The 27,098-nt window shown below is 39.6% G+C and overlaps 1 protein-coding gene across 13 annotated transcripts in view; it reads left to right on the forward strand.

The window, feature by feature from the left end:
• Positions 1–27,098, forward strand: part of MAST4 (microtubule associated serine/threonine kinase family member 4) — a 551,227-nt gene that overhangs the window by 463,317 nt on the left and 60,812 nt on the right. For all 13 annotated transcript variants that reach the window (XR_009353981.1, XM_059175136.1, XM_059175141.1 and 10 more), the window contains 5 exons: positions 9,749–9,818; positions 15,368–15,446; positions 21,858–22,015; positions 24,514–24,589; positions 26,530–26,739. Coding sequence is in view for 12 of the 13 variants with exons in the window: in XM_059175136.1 (XP_059031119.1) it covers positions 9,749–9,818; positions 15,368–15,446; positions 21,858–22,015; positions 24,514–24,589; positions 26,530–26,739 (593 nt within the window). In the remaining variant the exon portion in view is untranslated. The remainder of the gene's footprint in view (positions 1–9,748; positions 9,819–15,367; positions 15,447–21,857; positions 22,016–24,513; positions 24,590–26,529; positions 26,740–27,098) is intronic.

Below are 27,098 nucleotides of genomic sequence, written 5' to 3' on the forward strand. Positions count from 1 at the left end.
TGTGCTTCCCACCATTCACCGCCCTGCCCTGCCTTAATTCCTACAACTTTGCTTCCATGACATCAATGACTTGGCAGTCCTTAAATGTGCCTTGCTTAAATCATTGGGGAAAATGTAGATTGTTAAGGCCAATAAATGATCTTGAATCTGCTGATTAGTCATTTAGAAAAGAAATAAACTGGACTGCTACCTCCATCCATACACAAATAAATCCCGTGTAGATACAGAAAAAAACTTGATTAACAAGAAACCATAAAAGTACTAGAAGAAAGCATGGCTGCATTGAGGAAAGACTTTGGAAGTGGAGAAGACCTAAAACAAGGTACAAGACCTAAAGTCATAAAGGACAATGGTTGATATAAATTTGGTTAAACAAAAATTTCTCCTTGGAAAAATAACATAACCAACATAAAAAGATAAGAACAAATGGAACATCTTCAGTGCATTAACAGAATTGCCTTAGTGTAAAAATACAAAAACAGAATGAATCAATTAAAAAAAAAAAAAAAGACTAACCTAACAATTCGGAAGAAGAAAGTTTGAGCCAGGTAGTTTGTAGAGAATGAAACAGAGAGTTAACATATTTTTAAAAAATCCTCAGGATCACTCACGCTGCAGATTGGCCAGTGGCAGCTTTAAGAGCAAGGGAACTTATTTACAAGGCAGCCTTGAGGGGCCTCCAGGGGAGCAGGTATGTGCCTCGTGACCAGAATCTTACAAGTTTACATAGAAGATGTAACTGGGTTCAGTCATATATTTAGCCCAGCTCTCTCTCAGGGCTCTGTCCTTGGAAGACCTTTACCTATGGGAACGGTGAGCAGAGTATACATTCCGTGGACCACAGAGGGGATCTGCAGCCTCCAATTACCTGGGTCCCTTCCGGATCCAGTGGAGGTCACATCCTCTGAGTGACCTCCTCCAGAAAGTATTTACAAGATACTGAATCTTCAAAGCATTGACATCAGTCTAATATCCATTAATAGGAAACGAAGTAAATTATGGCATACTGGAATTTTATTTGATGATAAAGATGATGACAGATATCGGTGTGGTGGCACAGAAAGATGTAGATTATGAAGAAAAAAGCAAATTTAAAACTATACATACACAAATAAATGGCATGGTATTCTTTTGGGGTTTTTTTTTTTTTTTATTCATAGTACATGCTTGCACATCTATATGTATTTCTAGATAGATCCATACCCTATTGAAAGAGGTTGCACCTGAAGAGTAGAATTGGGGATTGGGATATGGGCACAGGAGCCCAGAACCTGCTGCCTTACATGATGCTTGAGCTCATAGTAAATGTCTGAAGGAATCAGTGAATGGAAGTCAGACTTCGGGAGAAATTTTTAATCTTTATTGTGTCCTTTCTTGAACCATTTTTTTTTTTTTTTTTTTTTTTTTTTTTTTTTACTGTGTCTGTATAATTGCTTTTGTAGTAAAACTAAAGTAGGTAAATTAGGCCTTCTCTTTTGTACTCTGTCCCTTTGCTTGTTCAGTTTCCTCTGCTTCAAAAGTCTCCTTTCCTTTCAGTCTTTCATCTACCATTTTCCCTGGAGGTTCAGATCGGAGGTTGCCTCTGTATGGCCTTCCATCCCTCTTCTGAATGCATGGTTCCCTCGTTTTATTTATACCACATGAGTGCAGGATCTTATTATGTTCTGTTTCCATCTTTCTTCCTTGTCTAATAATAGAGTGAGAATAATGAAGTGAAGGGTACCAGTAGGACTGGGTAAAGGAAGTATATCATTTATTTGATTAATCTCAGAGAACACGTGTGGGCAGGTGGGATTTCCAGCGTGTTCACATGGTAGGATGCTCTTTGTTTGGATTGATAGGGGAGGAATTTCAAGCATTAGTCCTATTTGGACAATACTTGGAGGTCACATGAAGTGAATCTGTAAAAGGAACATTGAACTAATATTGTACCTGAGACAAGGAGGGAAGTTGCACTGTAGAATGACATGGGGAAGTGAAAAAAATATATATATCCAAACTTCCTGGTTAAGTGGTCTGAGGGACAAGTGGATGTTTCGAATTTGATTTATAGTATATAAGCAAATTCTAAGGTCATGCTTCTGAGTCCTGGCATATTACAATCACTTCATTTAAAAAGGGTCATGTTAGGGCCTGGATATCAGCATTTTTTTTGAATTATTAATTTTTTTATTTTTTATAAACATGTATTTTTATCCCCAGGGGTACAGGTCTGTGAATCACCAGGTTTACACACTTCACAGCACTCACCAAAGCACATACCCTCCCCAATGTCCATAATCCCATTTTTAAAGCTTCCCAAGTGAGTCTCTTATGCACTGCAGATGAGAACTGTTTATTGATATAAGGACATGAAAGAGAAGAGTGAAAGAAAAATATTAGAGCAAAGTCTCAGGGCCAGGGAATTTCCAACATCAGTATGGTTTATGGGAACTCAGAGTCACAATTCTGAATTGTTAGATACTTGGCACATAGCTTATTATTTTATAATGAAGCAGTAGAATTGAATGTCTTTGATTCTTTTAGGTCTGAACCTGTTTCTGGAGTTACTCACTGAAAATGATTAGGTAACTATTAAAAGAAAAAATGTATGTATTTTGCTTCTTTCAGATAGAATACTGGTGTACCAGCAGCCAAAGAAACATTTAGTATTTGTTAAATGGGACCCTCTTAAGTCGAAAATGTATTTTTTTTTAACTATGAAGAACTGAAAGAAAAAAGTAATAGAGATTTATATATAATAGAGATTACATTCAGGTTATATTTAGCAAGGTATATGCATATGCACCATGTCATTTAAATACTTGCTCTTTGACTAGAAATTACTGAGCAGTTGAAGCAAACAATCTGAGAAGAACCAATTTCCTGATGGCACCCACCCTACTCTTCTAAGTAAAAAGGGATATTCTTTGTATCTAATTATGTTAAAGAATTGAGATCCCTTCCTGTATGACAGAAAAAGAAAACATGCACCGTAGGTTACATTCTTTAACTTAGTCTTTTATCCTGATTCAGATACTAATTAATTATCTAAGATGAAGGAATGCATCGAGTTTCATAAAATTGCATGAAAGTTAGGAGTATCTGTTACAGTGGCTATGTTATTAACTCCCCTTCCTTGACCTCACCAGTGCTACTCAGCAACTTTAAACAAAGACTCAAAATAATCTTTTCTCTATTGTGGGGAGATGAATTACTGTAGATGGGAGGAAAATACACAACTAAAAATCAACTTTCTTCATCATTCTTGACATTCACCGGTCTTTACTCGGGATCACCTTGAGATGTGACATCAATTCAGAGTAATAAGGAAGGGTCAATGAAAAGCTAAAACATTCTCAAGAACCCATTATAACACATCTCCAAGGGATTCATGTCAGTGCCACAGCATTTCAAATAGAGTACACAAATTCCAGAGGACCAGCTTCATAAAATGGAGACAATAGGCATCATTGGGAGTCTTATGACATAGAAATTGACCTGCTATTGGATCTCTCTTTTACTCCCTGCATGTTTTCCACCTCCAGCCTCATCAGTCATTCCTTAGAAAGCATGCTGTGTCCATTTCTCAACAGTCTGCTGTGACACAGTACATTCTCCATATGGTATTGTCATTGAGCGTTCATTTTTAGTAAGTAATTTTGATACATTTAAGAGCTTTGGCTTAAGAACACTTCTTTTTCACATGAATTTGGATCCAGAATTGGTTTTCCCAGATGAGTCTAGAGCTGGCTGATATCTAGAGTTAGCGGCCTCTATCAGATTTTTAGCTCTTTGGGTCTTGTTCGCCACTTAATCTGTTATAGTACGTAGCTCAAAGCTGTGAACAAAAAGATCTTAATACATAATTATTGGGTTTAAAAAGCTGTCTGTTTCTAGTTTTCTATATCTTCGAGACTAGGTTGGGCACTGAGAATTCAAAATACACTTTGTGTGTATCTACGTGTATAACTAAAGCTTATCCTCCCCATCAAATATTTAGAAATAGCAATTAGAGGAAGAGAGAAAGGGAAGAGAATACACGTTGTTAAATTCCATTTGGTTTTACCTGTGGTGACACAGACAGTGATTGAAGTTATCATTACTCAATCTTCAATATTTAGCCTATAGAATTTTCCTTCTCTATAAACCCTTCACTAGCATTCTTGAGTGGTTTGAGTGTCTGACTCAGATCAGGATTATTCAGTCTGTTAGGCATTTAAAAATGTGAGCAGAAAAATGTTACCTGCTCTCAAGTACAGTAACAACTACAACAGAATTTTTATATGACAGAATTTTTATATAATTAATATAAATGTTACATGAGAACTGCAACTAAGTATAACATTGTTATATAATTGCCTAAAAGGTGGCATATGAGTACATTTTGATATATTTGAAATCATTTGATGTGGTGTCTCTGTAAGTGAAAGAGCCTAATACCCACTCAGATAATGGAGTTATGTTCTTAGTTCTGTCTCACACTTTCAAACCCTATCCTCCCCTTGGTCTTTCCTGTCTCAGTTACTGCTACCATCTTACTCACTGGCTTAGTCTTAGAATCTAGGAGTCCTCTTGGTTTCTTCTGTTTCCCTTATCATTCCACTCAGTTCAGTTTTCAGCCAGTCCTATTTGTTCTAGTGCCAGAGAGCACCTGAGATCTTAAGTCACCCCACCCAGAGTATCATTCCTTAGCTTGTCTGAGCTCGTAGCCTCCTAACCGATCTCCCTGCTTCCGCTCACACCTGCTTATAGCCCATAGGCCACAGAACACCAGATGGATCTTTCTAAAATGTAAGTCAAATCTTATTGCCCTCTACATGGTGTGGAGGATTGATACATATTTGTTGAATGAATGAATCAAATGATAGTAGTGGTCTTGGCTGCTGGAAGGATCGATCAGTAAGCAATGAGGGACAGGGGAAACCAAAACAAGTTCAGAGAACCGAGATTTTATGACAGTTTTGGTTCATTGTCTGCAATCTTGTATTTACTTGAAAACCAGGCAGATGAGTCTACTTCTACTCATTGGCTTGCTCTAGACCCCTCACAGACTACCCAGAGACAATTCCACAGAAGGCCAATCAAGGTTTTTCTGTGTCCACTTAGACTCTAAACAGCTGCCCAGCTTTAATTAATATTCCACAATCGTATCTGGAGAGGAGCCAGTTGCTGAGACAGCTGTCTAAGTGAGAGGAAGACTTAACTTTTCTTGTATTAGCTGGGTCTGTTAGGCTAGAGTCAAAAGGGTCAGGTGTTGGGAACTACTGTCTTTGCAAGCTCACTCAGCCTGAGGTTCCTGCCTAACTGTTCCCGTGCCCATCTTATCTGCTGAAATTCATCTTGGAAGGAGATGCTAGGTTTGATACTTGCAGGTTTGGTCTTACACTCTACAGCAATGGCAGTATGTTACTCAGAGTCTCCTACAAAGCGACAGGAACCATGGTATTGATTGTTACAGCGTAAAACGCCACAAGTCATTTAAGCTGATCGTCAAGTAATGACAACAAGGATTCAAATGGGGGGCTTACTCTTTGATCCACCAGGAGTTTCAGACGGCAATTATCATTATTTCTTGGATTCCCTCAGTCCAGATAGAAAAATCAAGGCAACCAGAAACTATCATTTTGTGAACAGACAGCTATTAAAAGCACATTAATAATCTGTGGTGGGTACAGCATATGCCTTTTAAAAAGATTTGCAGCTTGTTTCTCTGTGGTAAAGACACAGGACTTCTCCAACCTAATTACAAAGCAATCAAACAATTTAATTAATCTGGAAATCACTTTCTAAACCATAACTGCCTTGAAAATGAGGCACCCTGTGCAGAGCCATGAGGTAAAGTCCCATTTTGTTATACTGCTTGTATACTGGCTGTGCTAGTCCTCCCCCCACCCCACCCCCGGGACCCTAGCATTAATTACCTACCAAATGCCTGACCACTGCTAAGGTTTGCTTTACTAGGTCAAAAACATCAGCAGTGATAACAGCGGTCTATGAAGTGTCCTAGCACTCAAAGATCCAAGAGCCAGCAAATCCCTGGGAGCAGCAGGATTTGAGTTATAAGCAAGGGCTGCACATATGGGCAGAGAATTAACTGGCACCAGTTTTCATTGGAAAGCCTCTCAGGTATTGCTTTGCAGATGGGTGGATGAATTCAGAGAGCAGTGCTGTGAGGAGTGAAGGTCATGTATAGGACTCTGGTTTCAGTCCGTCTTGCTTTCTCATCCTGGAGGCTTGCTGGGCATGTCCACAGCAGCCTGGTCCTCATTTCTTAAGAATACATATATAAGGTGTGCTTTTTAATTTAATCTGTTCTAAATGAGTGGTATTTTCTTCACTGTATAACAAAAGTATGTCCCCCAGGCCTCAGAGACTGAGTAGGTAACATAGAAATCAATTTTTCTTTCAAATAAGATCACAGACTTCAAAGATTAACTCCCAGCAGTGCCCGGGTGTCTTTGGTGGTTAAGCGTCTGACTCTTGATTTCTGCTTAGATCATGATCTCAAGGGTCCTGGGTCCTGCTGGATGTGGAGCCTGCTTAAGATTCTCTCTCTCTCTCTTTTCTGTCTGTCTGTCTGTCTGTCTCTCTCTCTCTCTCTCTCTCGCTCACTCGCTCGCTGTTGCTCTCACTCTCGCTCTGTCCTATCCTCTCTAAAATCAAAACACAACAAAAACAGAAACGAAGATTAACTCCCACCCATCTAATCTCCTAATCTTTTTACCTCTCCCGAAGGAAGATGGAGGAATATTCTGTAATAACACAAAAATCTACAGACTCATCCACCCTTTTCCTGTCCTATCACAACCACTCCACTTCTTCTCTCTCAAAATTTCCAAATGTGGGTCGCTGGTAACCTAGAATATTTTCATCACTTCATTTCTACTGCATCACTAATTATGCTTGGTTTGCTCACAAAGATGTTTTTTCTGTTGGCCTTTCATGTCCTAATCTACGCTCCTAAACTTCCCTTCTTTGGCCACTCACCTGTCCACCCAACACGTTCATGCCAGATTAAAATCTCTAGCGTCTCTCTCTTGCCTGCTGATGTCTCGTAAGGCCCTACCCTGGTTAATACCAGTAAACATAGCTCACAGCTCATTGGCTATACCAGTCTGGATCTCCTGCTGCCAGAGTGTCTATCCCTACTGTATCATCCTGCTCTTTTTGGGTAGTTTTTGTCCCCTTCCTGAGGTTTTTCCATTCTTCTGTTGAGCTTGCCCAGCTGTCCTCAGGTTAAGCTGTAATCTCTTATCTGTAATGAATTATCAGGTATTCTAGTTCAGGCCACCATCATTTTCTCTAATATCCCACTCCATTTAAGAACCTTTGTGATAGGCAGGGAAGGGGGGAGGGGTGTGCATGTGTGCACACATTGGCATTTAAACCTGGCTTTAGAGCTGCCATGAAACAGGAAGAAAGATCTGTTAGGAACAAGATTATGCAGATGGCCCTGTAGTCTTGAAGTTAAAAATGTGGGAATTTGGGTTTGATTCTATAGCAATGTGGGGGTGGATGAGAAACATTTTCAATCGATGGGCTTAGAAAGTTAGCATGAAATGGAGAGGCAAAAACCCAAAGATTAGAAATGGTTATGGTAGCGTTGGTTTTTTTTGTTTTGTTTTGTTTTCATTAAGAGCAGAGTTAAATTAACCTACCTCTATATATCTTTGTCTCAGCCTGTTCATCTTCAAAGGGATCAGTTGCCATGTATTATAAGATGTTACATGGCTTCCTGGGGACCAGTCATTAAAATCTCTAAACGTGAAAAGGGTTTTAAGTTAACTCCTTGTTTCTCCCTTCTTCAGAGTGTTGAAAATAGGCAGTAAGCTCTCTCTAGTTCTAGTTGATCTCATCATAATCTCCAGATACAGTGTCCACTTTCTAAAAGAACCTGGAGCTAAGAGTTTGGTATTAAGTTTCATGGATCTTATTATTTACTCTTAGTGAATTCGGTAGCAGGAATTACTAAACTGATCATACCTTGGCTTCCAACAATCAATTCTTCTGTTTTTCCTGATAACTTACTGGTAGTTTGCTCTATACGGGATGTGAGCAAAGTGAACTCTTTTTCCAAATAAACAAAATCCACACTAAGATTTCTGGCATTAGATTCATCTCCCTTTCAGAATCAAGAATTTTTAGCTATCTTGAATTTTTCAAGATCTTTTAAGGCTACAAAGAATAATATATAAGCTAAGATGGGAAAAGACAGGGTGGTGGGAACGAAGGCTATTGGGAAAAGTTGATGGAACTTACTTTAGCCGTGTAGATAGATGGACAAAAAGAGTACTGGATTACTGGATAGCAAAAGCAGAATCCATTTCTCCAGGGACCCAAGGAACAACAGATGCAGAGACATGATAAATTTCATTACAAAAGAGAGAAAAGTTCTTCTAGAGTCTCTGCCCATAAAGAAACAGGCTTTTCAGTGCTTCCTAGTCAAATGGCTTTAATTGTGCTGTCTGTCATAAGGTTAATGGCATCCGTTGACAACATCTCTATAAAATTTGCAACCTTAAGTTAATCGAAAAATTTCAGTACAGATGTAACCAGCCCAGAAGTCCTCAAGGTAACACTAATGGGTTGGTCTCTTCTTATTTGCACGCAGGCGATGCATTGTTTGCAGCTAGGTACTGTAGTCTTGTATTCCTCACACCTTGCCACAGTTGTCACTTCCATTTCTGAAATCAGTAATGTGGGAACTGGCTGGCTGGTAGGCATTAAACACAGCTTCCTGATTTATTCTCCATGTTTCAAGACAGTATAAGGCTAGCCTGCAACCTTTCCTCACCTCCTCCTTTAAACCAGCTACATACAGTTCCCTCCGGTCCTCAGATAATTCTGCCAATCTAATTAAACACGCGGAGGGAAGCCGGGTGGTCTGGGCTGTCCTGAGCTGCCCCTCACCAGCTGCCTACCACGCATTCTCAATGACCAGCAGCAGGTTGGGTGTTCTGATGGAGGAAGTAACAAGCCCCCAAGGAGCTGTGCTCTTTGCAGCGAGCGGTCTGTGCTCACCCGCCCCCGTGGGATGCAAGGAAAACACTCTCAGAGAAAAAAAAAAAGCCTTTGTGGGGTAGTGGCTTTGAACGTCTGCCTGGCCAGTCACAGCCCAGATGCTTCGAACTGGGGTTGGGGGGAGGTGTTGAAGAAAATAGCTTTAGGGGCTAGATCTGGGTCATTGGAGAAATAGGTCCAAATGACTGGGTTCTTCCTAGTATTTTGTGATGCATACTGACATTTCTGCTTTTAAAACATGGATTCTGGAATACAGGGATTTATTTTTGAGAACTCAGACATGTACTTGGTTTCCGTAAATAAAAAATCCTGAGGCTGCTTCCCAAAATAGAAAGCCCCATCCCCACCACCAGGTGAAGCATAGGCCTCCACAACTGTTCTGTAGCTTCAGATGTTAACATCTGGAAGACTGAGAAGCAAGACATTTATATATACACTATTCTTTAGGACGGAAATGTTTAGGTTATTAATCTCTGGGAGACTGCTGCTTGGTGATAGATGGATGTGCTTGTTCATATATCTTGCACCCTCAGAACACTGTGCTGGGACTCAAGGCCTTTCCCTCACTCTCCCTCCCCCCCACTCCCAGCCCCCACTCCAAGGAAAACTGAAGCATTTTTGAAGAGAGGAATGTGGGATGAGAATGTACAGAAACGTATTACTAGAAAGAAGACGATCCTGGATGTGGATAATGTTACAAAAATAAAATCATGTTGTGATTTTTTTTCCCTCTTTCTCTTTACAGGAAACAGCCCTCAAGATAGTCCAAGAAATTTCTCCCCCAGTGCCTCAGCCCATTTCTCATTTGCACGGAGGTGAGGACTTTCTGTGGGTCAAACAGTAAAGTGTTATGTCGAGAAGCGCGTCTCCTGAATTCCCTCTTCCTCATTCCCGCCTGTTCCCCTGCCTTCTGCCTATGAGATCCCGCGTATTATATATGGCCTCTGAAGCTCCCTGGCCAAAGATAGCTTCACACCGCCACCCAACTTTGTTGAAAACACTCATGCTTTAACAGTTTAATAATGATTTCTGACTCAGGTTAGAGTTCCATGTACCTCTCTTGGTCCCACACAGACGCTGGGCTCCCAGTGAGGGCGAGAGGTGATGGTTTCCTTTTTTCTCTCTTAACATGTAAGACTCTCACCTATTGTTATTTTGTAGATTTAGTCCAACAGGGAAGAGATTGCCCTGTTTTTTAAATTATTCTTGACTGAAGGGATAAAGATCAGGCTTATTAATGTTTTCTTATCTTACTGATACCATTATGTGTTGGGGGTGTGTATGTGTTTGTGTGTATGTGTACAAGCATTGCCTTGTACATGCTTGAGGTTTAGCAGATTTTTACGGAACTACCCAAACTTATGTTACAAGGACTTGACTCATCTCTGTGTCCTGATACAACTGTTATTGTTGTTATTGAAATACTTTTTCTTTTTTAAATCACCTTCTTGAGATCAGAGGGTATGAACTCTAAGATGCATCTTTACTTGAGAGCACGAAGCCACCAATTTGTGATCCCTTTGAGATAAAGCCACGCATAGACTATAGGATAGTTAATGTTTTCTGTTCATTTCTTAGTTAGAATTTGATACCAAGTGCTGAAGATACATGTGTTCTATCTGGGTCATTGAGCCACAAGGAAGTCTTGTTGTGAATTAGGAGGATCATAGGCCTGTGCCATAACGTGAAATCCTACAGGTTCTGGATCTTCTTCTGTGACTTCTCCAAGTGAGAGGAGTCTACACAGCTACATTTTCTGTGTTCTATTTGTGGGATCAGTGTACATCTCCCTGTCTGATTCCAACCTTCACCCTCCTGGGTTCTGTCACCCCTCTCATACACCCTCGCCCCTCCTGCTCCGGGAAAAACAGAAAACAACCGACCTTCATCAGCTGGGTCGCTGAATATTCAGGTTGAATTCATTTATGGTTGACATGTCCAGCATACTTGCTCATTTTCCTCAGGCACTTCCACCCAGGAAGTGGGTTAACATAGCACTTAATAAAGACATATGTGTAGGTTAAAAAAAAAAAAAAAAAAAGATTTGTTTTAACACGTGTTCCTGACTAGCGAAACCTGCAGTGAGCCCACTGCCGTTGGTCAGCACATAACGTACTTACATTACTATATCCAAAGAAGAGGACCTGTTGGCACTATTTCCCAAATTCTCTGTAACTGATATCCCTTGTAAGTATTACACATCCCCCACCATATGGCAGGTGCCTGTGTGTGGAAAGTACCTATTCTCCATCATGGGCAGGACACCAGAACCATAAGACAGGCTCTCTAAGGAGCTTGAGACCCCCACCCTGACTTTTTCCCCAGTTCAACTTCTCTTCTTTTAGGAACTTGTTCTAAGCACTATAAAGAAAAGGTGAAAATTACTGGTCCCACAAAGCCTATGTTCACCCAGTAGATATTAATTCATGATAGTGCTACTCATCTAAGTGGAAATGAAAATCTTACAAAAATGGATGAACAAGAACCCACCATAGTCTTTAAAACACACCTCTTAAAAGAATGTGTTTAATTACTTTAAGTAATAAGAAAAATGCAAATCTCATTATAGTGTGCGTTTAAACATGACAGAAATCATAGTCTCTTAATCCTGCCAGATTTATAAAAATGAAGAGAATCTGATAATTAAGTGGGTGACTGGAGGACAGATGAATCTGGTTTCCCTGCTATTTAAAAAGGTACACAACCCCCAGGCATGTTAATTTTTGACAAATAAACCAGAAACCATGACAGAAGATTATCACAGGAGACCTGTAGTTCATTTTGCATGAATTTCCAGATGGAACTCCCTCCACACTCTTCAAAAAATATTAATTTAGATTGGGGCATGAGTGATCATCTTTTTAAACTTTTATTCAAGTAAACAGAACCCTGCATTTGCTTATAAAAACTAAAATTGATGTGTTTTTATTTAACATCTGATGTCTCTCTCCTCCTTTGTAAAGTTCATTTTTATTCAGGAAAGACCACTCATGGGTCTCCATTCCATTCCATTCCGGTGTGCATTTTTGAGACTTTAAGAAGTAATATCATTCTGAGACTCTCGCATGTTTTTATTTTGTGTATTTAGTCCAACAGAGAAGAGATTGCCCTGTTTTTAAAATTATTCTTGAGTGAAGGGATAAAGATCAGGCTTATTAATGTTTTCTTATCTTACTTATACCATTATGTGTGGGGTGTGTGTGTGTGTGTGTGTGTGTGTATAAACATATACCTTACATATACCAGTATGTGATAATACGCCCCCCACTAGACATCCCCTGTAATGGAATAGTTTAATTTCAGACTGGAAAATAGGATGGCACTCACTTGCTATCTAATACATCCGTAAGAGTAAAATTATCAAGCTAATTTTTTACTAATGAGTTAAAAAGGATGAAAATGAGCATTATAGCATAATAAGTTTCATCAGGAGCAAAGAAGCATATATATTCTTTCCTAAGAACTGTGATACAGATTTACAGTCTGATAACAGAATTAACGTTTTTTTTCTTTGGCTTAAGATGGAGGCAATAACATTGCTCTACCATTCCCAAAAGTTGATGGAGTTGACCCATTACATACTGCTTTTACTTACATTGGAAACACAGAGCCCTGACTGCATGCCATGGGTGTTTCCTAGTGCCTCATTGTTCCTTACCAGGGTAAATCTCAGAATATATTTCCACAAGCAAATTACTAGAACAGACTTAGCTGCTGGGTTCAGGTCATTGGACACTGGTTGAGCACCTGGCATAGTTCACCTTATTCCAGTATCAATCAAAATATAAAAGATGTCATGCCAGGTGACTGTTACAACTAAACAAATCAATCTTCTTGCTCTTTCTACAATTATAAGACTCAGGTTGATACTGGGACTTTCCACTTTTCCTTTGTTATATACAGTATTAATATGATTTTTTTTCAGTAGTGTTGAAATGATGTTTTTTGCAAAGTCTTTTGTATTCTATGTTCCCATCAGATGTTTTTCTCTTTGTTCCTTCTCACTTAGTTTAACACTGAGAGATTTCCACCCCACCCCACCCCACCCCCCAAAAAAATCACTTCAGGAAAGCCTTATTGCTTTGGCTGCAATGTAGGCTGTCTTCCAGTAATATTTTATTGGTAGCTTCTGCAAAGAAAAGACAACATTGTTAGCAAGATCTAAATTGCACTTGTGTGATAGCTTTCTTGAAAAAAAGGGCATGCTCTCTCTTAAGTACAGTATATAGCATGTATAATAACTTCTGATATGCGGTCGTCATGGTAATGAAAATGCAATGGTCCTTTGTGCTCCGTTTGAGTAAATAGACACCAAGAACTTGGGGAACTTCATGAGACATAAATTATTTCTGGTCCATGGCTGCACTTTCTTGTTTAAACATCTTTTAGTTGGGTGTTTTCCAGAGTAAGCAAATGTAATTTATGTTTCAAAACTAATAAGAATGTGTCTTTCCTTGGAATTGTTCATTCATGTGAAATATATTCATTGATACCTGAGGGAAAGGAGAGTTAATGAATCACAAAACAAAGTCACAATGGGGGAAATCGTGCCTGCGTTCTTTCCAGAGACTAGTTTCTGATAATTGCTATTAAATGGACTGAATAATCCTTTTAAAAATCATATCCTCCACCCTTTTTTTTATTTACTTCTAAAAACTGGAGGTGTTTAAAATGTAAAGTATAGCATGGATTTTTAAGTCTTCAGTAAGTAGCCAAATAAAATAAAACTAACCTGTGTCCAGTTAATTGATGTCTTTAGAAACATGTTCTTATAACTATTTTATCCATAAATCTTTAACATTTTTAATTGCTTAAAAATATTTTTAAAGAACATATGACTTAATTGTTCCCGTTCCTTATCTCTGGCATATTTACAAATATTTTGTTTTGCTTCTTTTTTAAAAAAACAAACTTGATCCAATTGTACTCCAATCATGGTCACAGAAATGACAGGTAAATTTTACTCAAATTTTAACATTGTAGTATTTCTGTGATTTGTCCACTTGAATTTCTCCATTTTGTCTTTGTGGACCATTTGCATTTATTGGAGGCAACATCCAAGGTAGTCTGTGATTATATTTTCCCTTGACGTAATTTAGCCTCAAATATCAGGTTTTTTTACATAAACATCTGATTGTGACATTTCTCAAATTCAAGTCTAATGCTGTTGAATCCCCTGACCTCAACTTCCTGTGAATGTGTCTGTGGTAAATTTGGCCCCCTCTTATCTCTCGCATAGTAAATGAGTACAGTCGTAAATTATAAGAAGCCTATATAGGATAGACTACATCTAAAGAATGCAGTATAGGCCTTTATAATGTGTGTTTTTCCTGTTTTTCCCTTGGCAAATGCACATCTATTTGTTTTCACAGGGGTATATGATGTTGAAATCATAGTCTTACTTAAAACAGGATAAATAATAATGACTCTGTAACACCCGAGAGTTCAGAAGGTTTGCTTTCTGTTCCCTGCAACAGTATCTCTATTATTTCATTCAGTCATCTGAGACCCTTGTAAAGACCCTAACTCATAACCAGAATCTACCCTGGAAGCTACCCTTTGACCATTTGGCGAGAAAATCGCTCTCTTCAAGGACTCCTGACAGTTTTGCCCCTATGACTGGAGCAGACACTGGTACTCTTCTCATTAGGTTCTGTGACTAGTGGAGAATTTTCTTTCTGCCCCTGCTGTCCTGGGCCAGAGCGGGGCTACTTACTCACAACTCTCTGCAAGGGACTTTTGTTGTAACACTTGAAGCCAGGTCCTGTCAGAAGACAGTAAGTCTTAGAGATTCTGACCGTAAGGTCAGTCACTATTTTAGTGTGAAAGTTTTTTTGCTACTTAATACTTGAAACAGCCCTGGGCCCCACTAATCCCCTTCCTAGGTGTGAGGAGGAAGACAGTTCCCTTGAAAATAAGTGGAGAGTTTTTAGGATGTCATCAAATTCCCCACAGGCTCTTAGACCTTGCTGGAATTCAGGCCCTTCCAGAGACCCGTGACCTCAGTGATCAGCCTCCAGACACAAGTATTTTTTCCTCCTCCCTTTCTGTTTTTATTCATTTGAATCTGCTGAGTCTGACCATTGTAATTATCCCCAGTATTCATTTTGTCAAAGTGTGTTAGTGAGAGATCAATAATATGGATCAACCCATTCACTTTCTACTTGTTTGGCTATATCGATTCAGTTTAAATAAAAGTCAACCTGCTGTATAATGTTTGTTTACTCTGGCCCGTGCTGAACATTTCCACATCTTCACTGACCGTATTTGTATCATTTGTTTGACTAAAAATGCTCGGTTTCCCTGGGGCCCCCCTGTAACAGTGTTCCAGCGTTGGCCAAAGCTAATCTCCCTCTCTCAATAGGACTGATGGACGCCGATGGTCCTTGGCTTCTCTCCCCTCCTCGGGCTATGGGACAAACACGCCCAGCTCCACAGTCTCTGTAAGTACTGAACTGTTCTCCTCTCTGGCACAGCACGTGTCTTCTCTGGGTGTTTCCTGGTAGGAAGGAGGAGATAAATTTGGCATGTCTGTCACTCTGAATAGGTTCCTCATCACATGAGGGACTGACAGATGTAAAAAGGACATACTCTTTGCTGCAAGCTTTTAAACAATGGTGCATAAATTGAGTTAAGTCCCAGGATCACAAGTTTGGAGGAGATTGGGAGCTTTTGTTTTAATACCATTTGGTGTAGTTTGGGGGGGGGGGGTGTGGAGGGGGGAAATGCAGTCTGGTTTTATTGCTTTGGTTCCACACCAGTGATATCAGTACTGAAAAGGCCATTAAACTTTGATGGCCTGGGTCTTTTTTTTCCTCTTGTGTGGCTTAGATGCAGGGATTTTTTGTTTGTTTGTTTTTGCTGTTTTGTTTCTTTGTTTTTTCCTTCAAATTAAAAAAAAAGTGGCAAGCCTTAAATCTGTACCTCCTAGGTAAGACATTTCTTTAAGGAGAGATTAAAAGAATTTCGTAGTAAGTTAAGACAAAGAGACAAAATGAAACCGTGGAAATAGGATAAAGAAAGAAGGATGCTCTTGCCCCAAACCGTAACATTTCAACACGAGCTCTAGCGACGAATGGAAACAATTCAGTAAGTTTAGATAGATGCTTTCTCAGTTTAAATTAGTGGTGTTGTGGGGTATCTGTCTCTGCAGAGCTTTGGAAGCTGGAGGTCATTTAGAAACCCCAGGTCTGTTGTAGGCGTTCAATACATACCTAATGGAATGGCCCGAATGCCCTTGGACAAGCCAGAAATGTGGACCTGATGATTTTAGATTTCCTTCTGGTCCATTTCCATCTTCATTTTGGGAAAGTCTGTGGTTTATTGTGTAGGATTATTCATCCATTGTTTCACTGGGCTGGTGCTGCTGGTTTTTCACAGGCCCCACAGTGGACATAGTGATGAACTAAGCAAGTACATTCAGCACGTACTTATATTGAAAAGACATTACAGCTGGGGCACCTGGACGGCCCCCTAGGTTAAGCGTCCAACTCTTGATTTCGGCTCAGGTCAAGATCTCAGGATCTCAGAGCTGTGGGATCGAGCCCCGCAGCAGGCTCCTCACTCAGCAGGGAGTCTGCTGGAGATTCTCTTTCTCCTCCCGCCCACTCCACCCCCTTCCCCACTACCTTGCTCCCTCTCTCTCTCAAATAAATGCTTTTTTAGGAAAAAGAAAGGACACTATCATTGTTTATAAACTAACTGGTATCATTGCTGCCTTACATTATGTGTTTCCAGAATTCCAGATGCAATATAATGTGAATTTTCTGGAGCACTTTAATATTGTCTTGTTAAAATTCATTGGATTATTTTTTACCATCTCTCTGGTATTTTATTGAGGAGAGGTAATTTATTTTCTTATCTTCTATTCCATTTAGTATGGTATGTGAATTTATTGTCCAGTTCGATAATTTTGGTGAAGCGTCCTGACAGCCTTGAGTCATTTCAATGACGCAGAAACCTCGCACCTGGAGATGGATGGTTTCAGTGGATAAAACTGTCACTAAAAAACAGTGAAGCCACCCTGGGCTGCTGTGTCCAGAGTCATTACTGGTCATTTGTTGATTTTAGATGTTGAAAATGTGGGTAACTCCAGTGTGAAAATAGATGCTAAAACTGAATGAAAAGAAAAGCAAGGGTAACTTTCTGAAATTTGAGTATAGTTCTTCTACAGACTTTCAGAGGAGTCTTTGTCTCCAGATTCTTGTTCATTTCAGCTCTATGACCTAACTTCGCCCTTCAGTCAAATTTTAGTGTCGTATATATACAGTAATTTGACCGTTGCGAGAAAAATAAGCGAGAGCACAAGATCTTTCCATCTGTAACTATTAAATCATACATCACTTTAAAAAGCCAGTCTCTCATATGGTACAATCAGACCTCATTTGGTACAAATAATTTTAAAAGCCAGTATGAAATATTTATTATGTGCTAGACATTAGCCTGACTACTTCCAGTACGCCATAGTAGTCTTGTTTAACCCCAGCAACACACTGTGTTGTGCAATTGCTACCGTTCTCTTCCTTTTATTTATCAGAAATGTAAGACACAGGGAACGACACACTGAGGGGCTTTGACCAACCCCTTCTTTTCTCAAAGATACAGTCAGGTCTAGACTCCAGGCTCTTGGCTCTTTTTAAGGAATTTACATGGTATTTCTTAAAATAAATATTTTAATTAATAAACATGACCTGGCCATCTGGCACAATGAATTACCACCATCCTTGACTTCCATATGTGTCTAAGGAAGAAGCCCCATGAGACCACATTCAGTCATACACGCACACACATTTGCTGTGTTTCTAACTGACAGCTGCTGACCAGCGTTAAGATAGCTTCTAGGTTTTCTCTTTAATGTTTATTAAAGAAGATGGTACATAAAATTGTTGACCTCATGTTCCTATGTTTTCCTTCAAAATAAAATTTTCTTTCAAGATTTTATTTATTTATCTGATAGGAGGAGAGAGAGAAGGAGAGCGAGCACAAGCAGGCAGAGTGGCAGGCAGAAGCGGACTCCGCACCGAGCAGGGAGCCAATGCAGGGCTCCATCCCAGGACCCTGGGATCATGACCAGAGCTAAAGGCAGACACTTAACCAACTGAGCCATCCAGGCGCCTCTAAAATTTTAGCTTTCGAATTACTTTGTGCCAAAAGATGCAAAGAACTGTTAAGTGTGTGAAGTGTAGGTGCTCCACATATAAAAAGTTCAGTTATCTATTCTCCCTATTGATTGTTGATAAATATAATGCGTGAAAATTTGAAAAGCTACTTTTCATTTCTCTCAGGGTTTTGGGGTTCTTGTCCTTCACATAGTAGGGCAAAATTTGCCCAAAACTGCTTAGTAGTTACATTTTCTTTTTTTTCTTTCTTTTTTAAAAAGATATATTTTATTTTTAAGTTCATCACTATGTCCACTGTGGAGCTTGAACTCATGATCCTGAAACCAAGAGTCACATGTTCCACTGACTAAGCCAGCCAGACTCGCCTCATTTTCTTCTTTTCTAAATCTTATCTGAGGCACTCGCCAGTTTTCATTTTGTGGGTTAACTGTTAGTCACGAGGCCAATCAGAATGCATTTCAGTAATTTTTTAAAAGTAAACATACAGAACACAAAATGACAAACACTTGGAACATACCACTTAAGTTTGGCAGGTAATTGTGTTGTTTGCTGAATTCCAGCACTGCTATTATTGAAATGTAAACATCACATCTTTATCCTTTGGATATATGGCAACTGTACCATTGGCAAGTGTTAAAAATGCTGAATTCTAACATTGAAAAGATTTGGTCATAGGAAGTTAATCAGTCCCTCCAGAAAATATTTGGTTTTGCAACTTCTTTCAACTCCAGATTTTTCCATTAAAATTAATCAGTGGGGAACTTTTCCAAGATAATATTGCAGTCATAATTTTTAATTTCAAAATAAGTAATACAGAACTACAGCAAGAGGAGGACAGTCCCCCATATTTAACAGGTTAATTATTTTCTGCTGAGGAAATGGAAATAAGAATATAAATACCTATACATATGTGAGGTATGACTATAAAATGATACTACATTTAATAAGAAGTAGGAAATTATGCATTCATATGAGTATTGTCTGTTGCAAAACGGTTATCAGGAGAGATTAAATGATATCATTATTCAGAACAGTTTTGGGAAAGTCTTGTACAACTTTTTTACGTAACTCTCTACTCTATGAATGTGGGTTTGATTTATAATGCTATCAAAAGTCATGTGCAGACCATTTGGGTGAGGAGACCTGACACCACACATAGAGAATATGCTAGAAGTGTAAAGTAATCAGACACAGTTTATCAGAAACTCCCAGACCAATTACTGAAGCTCTCCTCCAAGTGGGACTCCCAGGATGCCTTTGACCAGTGGAGGTGGTTTGAAGTATGGTGTGCGGTCTTGGGGCAAGCCTGCACCTCTGCTGTCTTGTCCCTCACTGGCTTCGAAAGTTCTCCAGTGAGTGAGTTCCTGATCTTTGCAAAACCCTCACCTTGGATTTTTCGATTGTCCAATATCATTTCCCTTTTGGGGCCCCATTTTCCTGGCCTACAGTTGTCCCCAATGCCATGAACCCATCCTTTGTCCCTTGAATAGGTTATCACCCTCCTCCCATTTGTACCTTGCTTGTTCCAACTGAGATGAAGGAGTCTCTCTCCCCAGAGGAGTCCTTGCCTCCTCACTTCTTTACTAGTGTTAAGGTTGGAACATTTAGCACCACTGCACCATTCATTTTGCCTTATTCCCTATCCCTAAACCTGGGGCACATTCCTTAGGCAGTTTTGTTCTGTGGCTGTATATATGGTAGCACCACAGAATTTTCCACACTTGCTAACATTTTGTTACATTTGCTAGGGCTGTTTTTTAAAATAAATTGTTATTTTGTTTAGTAAATGTTAAAGGTACAAGTAAGACGCTGCCCCCACCCCAGTCCCCTTCTGTTCCTTCCTTCCAGAGAGGGAACTTACCCTTCGAAGTCGCTTGCTGTCATTTCCATGTCACTGCAGGCCCCTGATACTTTACGTGAAACTCTAGAGCCCAGTGTGTTTGGGAATGAATTTTCATATTTTAGAAAGGTAACGGGATCCCTGTACTTTCCCTGACAGCCCAGCGGTACCTGGGCCAGCGGCTCACAGTCAAATATATCAATATTTCTACAGAAGCCTGAATCAACATTCCCACTAAGTGGATTGAATACATATTTTAAATAGCTTTCCATGAGCTCAGTTGATGCTAGGCCATCAGAAGGGATTCCGATAGTCTTAGGAATAAACTTCAGGGTTTTAGAGTTTCGCAGTCCTGGATACAGGACTGTGGACATTGATTTTCCTCTGAGACCTACGTACAGATTCTTACTTACATTTTTTTATTAGCTAATTTCCTTATCTTTACTTTGATCATTAAGGCTTCTTTCCTGCTTACGGTGATTTTATTATTCTTTTCCTGATTGCTGGAGTTGACTTAGATTGTGTTTTATTTGTTGTTGTTTTTTTGCCCCAGCAAAAAGTGTTTAAGGCTGTGCTTATACTCTTCTGAATAGAGACTTGGTTTAACTCATTAAGTTTTTCCAGTGGTGTTTTCATTTTTATGGCTTATAAAACAATCTCATTGCATTACAAAAATTCCTCTTTGTCTCTGTGTGGACTTATAAGGTGTTTTATAATTTCAAGGTGTGAGGGTATTTTTAAGCTTTAGTCATTAATTTCTAGTGTTACTGCATTGTGATGCTTCAGTGTTTATGAAGTGCATTTATTGTTGAACTAATGACAGCTTTAAAAAAAACTGTTAAAACGGAGATTTCGGATGAGTGTTAACTTTACAAATTTGCTTATTCTAATCATGTTTCTCTTGCTCAAAAATTTCTCAATCTCTTTTGTTAGAATTGCTTATAGAGTTTACCTCCCAGTAAAAACAAAAAGAAAAGTCTGTTTGCTTTATAGGTCTATTTCTCAGATTGATTAAAAACAGTGTTATTTAGTTACTCATTTTTTCTGTGTTACCTTTCTCTAAGTATGAAGTGACAGTTTTCAGAAAGCAAATCTATACGCAAGAAATTAAAAAAAAAACACCACTGCAGCTGCTTTAACAAAGGAAAAGAGGGGAGGGGATATGTGCTATGGTGAGTGCTGTGAATTGTGGAAGACTGATGAATCACAGACCTGTACTTCTGAAGCAAATAATATATGTTAATAAAAAGAGAGAGAGAGAGAGAGAGAAAGAGAGGGAGAAGAGGAAGTCTTAGCCAAAGGAATAAAGGAAGAAAAAAAATTCCAAGTTTTAAAACAATGGCATTAGTGAGAAAAGGATCTTCATCTCTTCCCCTTTTCACCCAAGGCACATATCAATGTATCGATAGACAGCATGCCTTGTAAAGGAAGATCTCATTACGTTATTTATAATCACACATCATAAAAGTCATTTTATGTTACTCACCGGAAAGCCACTGTATTTAATTGTGAGCAGTGGTCCAAGCAAGGGTACCATACTCAGTTGAGAACTAATCTGTCATTTCATGCACCCAGATTGTCCAGGTATCACTTTCTTGCCTTGGCTTTGAACAAGTCCTCCCCATTTTCAGAGCCTGGGTTTTCTGCAAGAGAGGAGGAAACTATCTTTTGGGAAATGGTCAAGTAGACAAATGAGATGAAATATGGGAGGCATTTTGACCTCACAGAGAAAGCAGTAAGGGTATACGTTTGGACACTAATTACTGTAATTATAATGTGAAAGGGAAACTATAAAATGGTGATGTCACCCAGGTTCACTGCTTTGATTATGAATTCACTTGAATTTGAATTCACTTTCTCACACGGTCCCCTAACCTCCCTGTGGTTTGTTGTAGTCCTCCTCTTCCTCCCAGGAGAAGCTGCATCAGTTACCCTACCAACCAACGCCAGATGAATTGCACTTCCTGTCGAAACATTTTTGTACTACCGAAAGCATTGCCACAGAAAACAGATGCAGGAACACGCCTATGCGCCCCCGTTCCCGAAGTCTGAGGTAGGTGGACCTGATTGAAAAGTGTTACTTAATTGGATTATCTGTTTTTAACCATTTCGAGGGAAGTAGTTTGTTCCTCTATTTCATCTATGTGTGAATTGATTTGTGCACTACCCCAAAAATCGTGTGATTTTTCCAATCTCTACATGATATTGGTAATTACCACTGAAAGGCATCTTACTGTTTTTCTTTATTTTTTCCTATTTTTTAAAAGATATTACTTATTTTTTTTTGACAGAGACACAGCAAGAGGAGAACATAAGCAGGGGGAGTGGGAGAGGGAGAACCAGGATCCCCACTGAGCAGGGAGCCCAATTCGGGTCTAGATCCCAGGACCCTGAGATCATGACCTGAGCCAAAGGCAGATGCTTAATGACTGAGCCATCCAGGCCGCCCTCTGTTTTTCTTTGCATTTCTTTCAATTTGTAAATTGGGATAGTAGCAATAATCACGACGGACTAAAGAGACCTCCTGTAAAACCTTCTTGCATTGGAAATTTCAAGTCAATCTAACTGTGGTACAGGAGCACTTAGTGTTCTTATTTTAAGATGAGTAAGCTTGGCTAAAAAGGAAGGACACCAGGGGCACCTGGGTGGCTCAGTGGGTTAAGCCGCTGCCTTTGGCTCAGGTCATGATCTCAGGGTCCTGGGATCGAGTCCCGCATCGGGCTCTCTGCTCAGCAGGGAGCCTGCTTCCCTCTCTCCCTCTGCCTGCCTCTCCATCTACTTGTGATTTCTCTCTGTCAAATGAATAAATAAAATCTTTAAAAAAAAAAAAAAAAAAGGAAGGACAGCAAAAAAAAAAAAAAAAAAAGATTTTCCTTTAGATTCCACATTATAAAAGTTCATCTATATTTTTCATCTTTCTTCCCTTCATGAGTTTTTACTTTTTCCAAGCTTATGAATTAATTATTAGGAATATATATCCCTTCAATTTTGACCTTGAGTAGGGCCAGAAATATATAGAGATAGATTGATGTGTTTTACAAATTTTTGTTTGGAATTGTTTTTGTTTGTTTGTTTGTTTTTTTAGGATGTAGATTCTAAAACATATTTGTGTTTGGGATGTTTATTAGGGGGTGCTTAGGATTTATCCCATGTGAGGAAGGCCAGCAAGCTGACTTGAACAGAAAGAACTCTAGGTGCCACACAGCTGACTCCACAGGGAACTCTGGGTATGGCATGACCATTAGAGTTACCCCTCTCTGCCAAATGGCCCTTACTTTTTATCCTTACCTCAGTTGCTGAGTGCGGTACCCTGGGAAGGACTTGGCCTGGGTGAGGTGACTGCAGCTGAGGCCATCTTTGAAGGGACCGAGGGCTGATGGCTTCTGTAGTCCCAGCTGCTGGGGCAGCAGGGCCTTCTCTGCAGGATGATCAAGGCAGTCCATCTCCACAGTATGAATCTTGCTGCTGTAGAATTGGTATACTTTCCTGTTGAAGATTTTTCTATAAAAATAGTTTGTCAGGTGTTCAGTTGAATATCAAAGTTTACTGATAAGGTTCCCCCTTTCCCCTTTGTACTACTTTTTTTTTTTTTTTTTTTAAGTAAACTCTCTACTAAACATGAAGCTCAAACTCATGACCCCAAACCCAAGAGTCTCATGCTCTACTGACTGAGCCAGCCAGGTGCCCCTGACTGGGATATTATTTAGGGTAATAAACTGATAGTTAATGTATCCACATTGAATGATTTGGCAACGTGTTGTTATTTTGAGTTAGGGAATAAAAGTTCAATGTTATGAATTCATTTAGGGACATTATGTTTTACCACATGGGTGCCCCTTTTATGCTTTTATGAAAGGAGTTACTTGGGTATCTAGTACAGCCTGTATTCTCCCAGAAGGGTAAACACTGTCCTCACTGAGGTTGCCCAACTCTGTAACACTAAGAAGAAACATGAAACTGCTATTGAAAGGAAGAAGAGCACACAACAGCTCCATGCCTCTGTTTCATATTGTACGTAATGCTGACTTCAGCACCCCCAGAGAGATCTTTGCGAGGCTAGAAAATGGATTTCAGTGGCGACACCTGTGCCGTAGAAGACCGTCAGACCTCTTCAGTGGCACGTGGCAGAGCGCAGGTGTCAGAAAAAAGTGTGAAATTGCACTGTTCAGTGTGTCCTCAATGTTGCTGTTTGGAACGATCTTCTTTTGTTTTATATTGCAATTCATTAATTGGTTTCCAGAACAATAGAAATGCATTCTACATACAGAATATAATCTCAATTTAAGAACGTTTCTGACCTCCTTTATATTGTAGCTCTCATTATTTCGTGGTATTCCATTTCTACAGCTTCCTTTTTGAATCCTGTTCAGGATGTCACTGTTTGTGGGTATTTATGTGTGTACTAATGACTGATTTTGTAGTTTATTACCTAATATTCTTTTCTTGCAAAGGTTGTATAGTACTTTGATCCAACCAGTTGTTTATAAATAAAAAGCTTATTTTCATTTCATGCTGAGGCAAGTTTCAAAGGGTCATTTGCTTTGCTTACAGCCCTGGACGTTCTCCCGCCTGCTGTGACCATGAAATAATTATGATGAACCATGTCTACAAAGAGAGGTTCCCAAAGGTAATGAACTGAATTGAAGATGTCCAGCATCTAAACCAACGGGCAATATGGGTGTAGCATCCATAAGGTGGTTTGTTATGGGAAAGCATGGGCCAATCGCGTAGTAATGAATTAGACCTGTATAGAACAGCACCACAGCTTCTAAGAAAGGTAAAAATTACTGAACAATTTTTATTTAAATGGCTGAGCACTACCCACACTCTCTGTGTGCTGAGCTCCCTCTAAAGCAAATCCTGCTGGTTGCCCAACCCCCTGGGTGGGCCTGGTGGGGTCCCACAGGGAGAGGGAGCCTCTGCACCCACATGCTCCCCTGCCCATTGTCTGGGCCTGCTGTATAGTGCCAACGGCAATCCTTTTCCTTCCTTAGACACCTGGAGAGTCGTATGTGATGAACATCTTTTTTTCTTAAAAAACAAAACAACCCCCAAAAGACCTCATTTTTCTTTTCTGTGACTTCCTGTGTCTTCAGCAATTACATGTCTAACCCTATTAATTTAGAAGGGAAGGTGCAGTTGCAATGTTCCCCAATAGAATGGCGAAGGGAATTCACACTGAGCCCGAAAAGACTTGCTGAGGAGTTGCTGACAGATGCCCCAGCTGTGGAAAGCTGCCGTTTGACGTTTCCTGACCCTGGCTTGCACGACCTTTCCCCTAGAGCTCCTGCACAGTCAGGAGAGGACAGCCTCTCCATTGTGTTCCTGTTCCTCCCCAGCTACTCGTGTAGCCCTAGGCAAGAAAACAAAAGGAAATCTCTGGTTTCATAAATCACATGTAGAGTACTTATTATTTGTAATGAACCCAACATTGATGTCATTGATTAAAGCCGTCTTAGCTATTAATTACCTGTCCCTTGTCACCAGGGAAATAGGTTCTGACTCTTCATAGTCTGTGCTGGTTGGGATTTTAGAGAGGAGCAGGAGGCAGAGGGCACCCCTCTCTGCATAGACAGTTAATATAACCAGGGGATACTGATTAGACACTAGGGCATCACAGAAAATGAAATCAAAGTTGCAAAGGAAATTTTGATAGATGTACCCAAGGAATCTCCTTGGCCTTTTGTACAAGATGTAGCTTTTTGAGAGAAGGGTAAGGATGTTCCTGCTGCATTTAAACCTGCTACAAAATGACTCTTGGCCCACCCTGTGGAATTCCAGCAACAGTCCTGAGTTTTGAATAGGTAAAAATTTAACTGGGTATCGTTGAACATCCATGTGAAAGAAAGAGCTCAAGATTTAAAATGAAGACATAACAATGCACAGTATTGTTTGGCTTATTTGAAGAAGGTGACATAGCCCATTTCATATTTGATAGGATAGGAAAAAAATCATTTTCACCCTTGGATAGTCAGTTTCCCTTTACCTCACATCTTTCTTGCATGAGATAAGGCTGCTGTTGCTGCTTTAAAAAAAAAAAAATTTAAATGAGCATTAGGTGTTATATCCAACTGATAAATCACAGAATTCTACCTCTGAAACTAACATACAATATTTGATAATTGGATTTAAATAATTTTTTTTTTAAAAACAGACTATTTTTTAGAGCAGTTTTAGGTTCACAGTGCAGTTGAACTGAAAGTACCAAGAATTGCCATATACCCCCAACCATGTCTCCGCAACACCCTCCCCATTCCAGCACACCCATCCAAATACCCTCCCCCCATGAATATCCCCCATCAGAGCAGTCCATGTATTAACAATTGATGAACCCGCCTTGACACATCATAATCACCCCAAGTCCATAGTTAACATTTAAGGTTCACACCAGGAGGTGTATTCTGTGGGTTTTGACAAATATATAATGATATTGTATATGCACAATTAGTTTTGAGAAATCTGTTTCATAATTTGTGGAGGCCTCTGAAAATGCTACATAAATGTAATGATTGTCCGTGTGTGTGTTTTGTTGTATTTCATCTGTGTGTGCACGTCTTCTCTCACTAGGCTACGGCTCAGATGGAAGAACGTCTGAAGGAAATTATCACCAGCTACTCCCCTGACCACGTTCTTCCTCTAGCAGATGGAGTGCTTAGTTTCACTCACCACCAGATTATTGAACTGGCTCGAGATTGCTTGGATAAATCCCACCAGGGTCTCATCACCTCACGATACTTCCTTGAATTACAGCACAAATTAGATAAATTGCTACAAGAGGTATGAACCACATACCGTGTAAAGTTTTCTGATTCGTTTTGCTTTTCCCCTGAAAAAAGAGAAATTTCACGAGTGCATTTGCTTCCACGTTTTAACCGTGAGATAGAGTTCATATTCGGAGGGAAGCAAAGAAGAAGAAAAAACTGATTGCTACTTTCTATAAATTGATTGCCGTCATCATTTATAGTAATAGAAAGTTAATGTAATAACCTTTATAGGAACCTCAGGATCCAACCATCTATGGCTCTGGGATAAGTGGATTGTGAAGGATTTTGAGGCAGTCATTTTTCCCCCTACCCCGAGCCGTAAAGTTATAAATTGCCTGAGTGCATGTGTGTTATTTGAGGATGCTATCTAGT

Source organism: Mustela lutreola, chromosome 5, assembly GCF_030435805.1.
Source record: "Mustela lutreola isolate mMusLut2 chromosome 5, mMusLut2.pri, whole genome shotgun sequence".
Taxonomy (NCBI): domain Eukaryota; kingdom Metazoa; phylum Chordata; class Mammalia; order Carnivora; family Mustelidae; genus Mustela; species Mustela lutreola.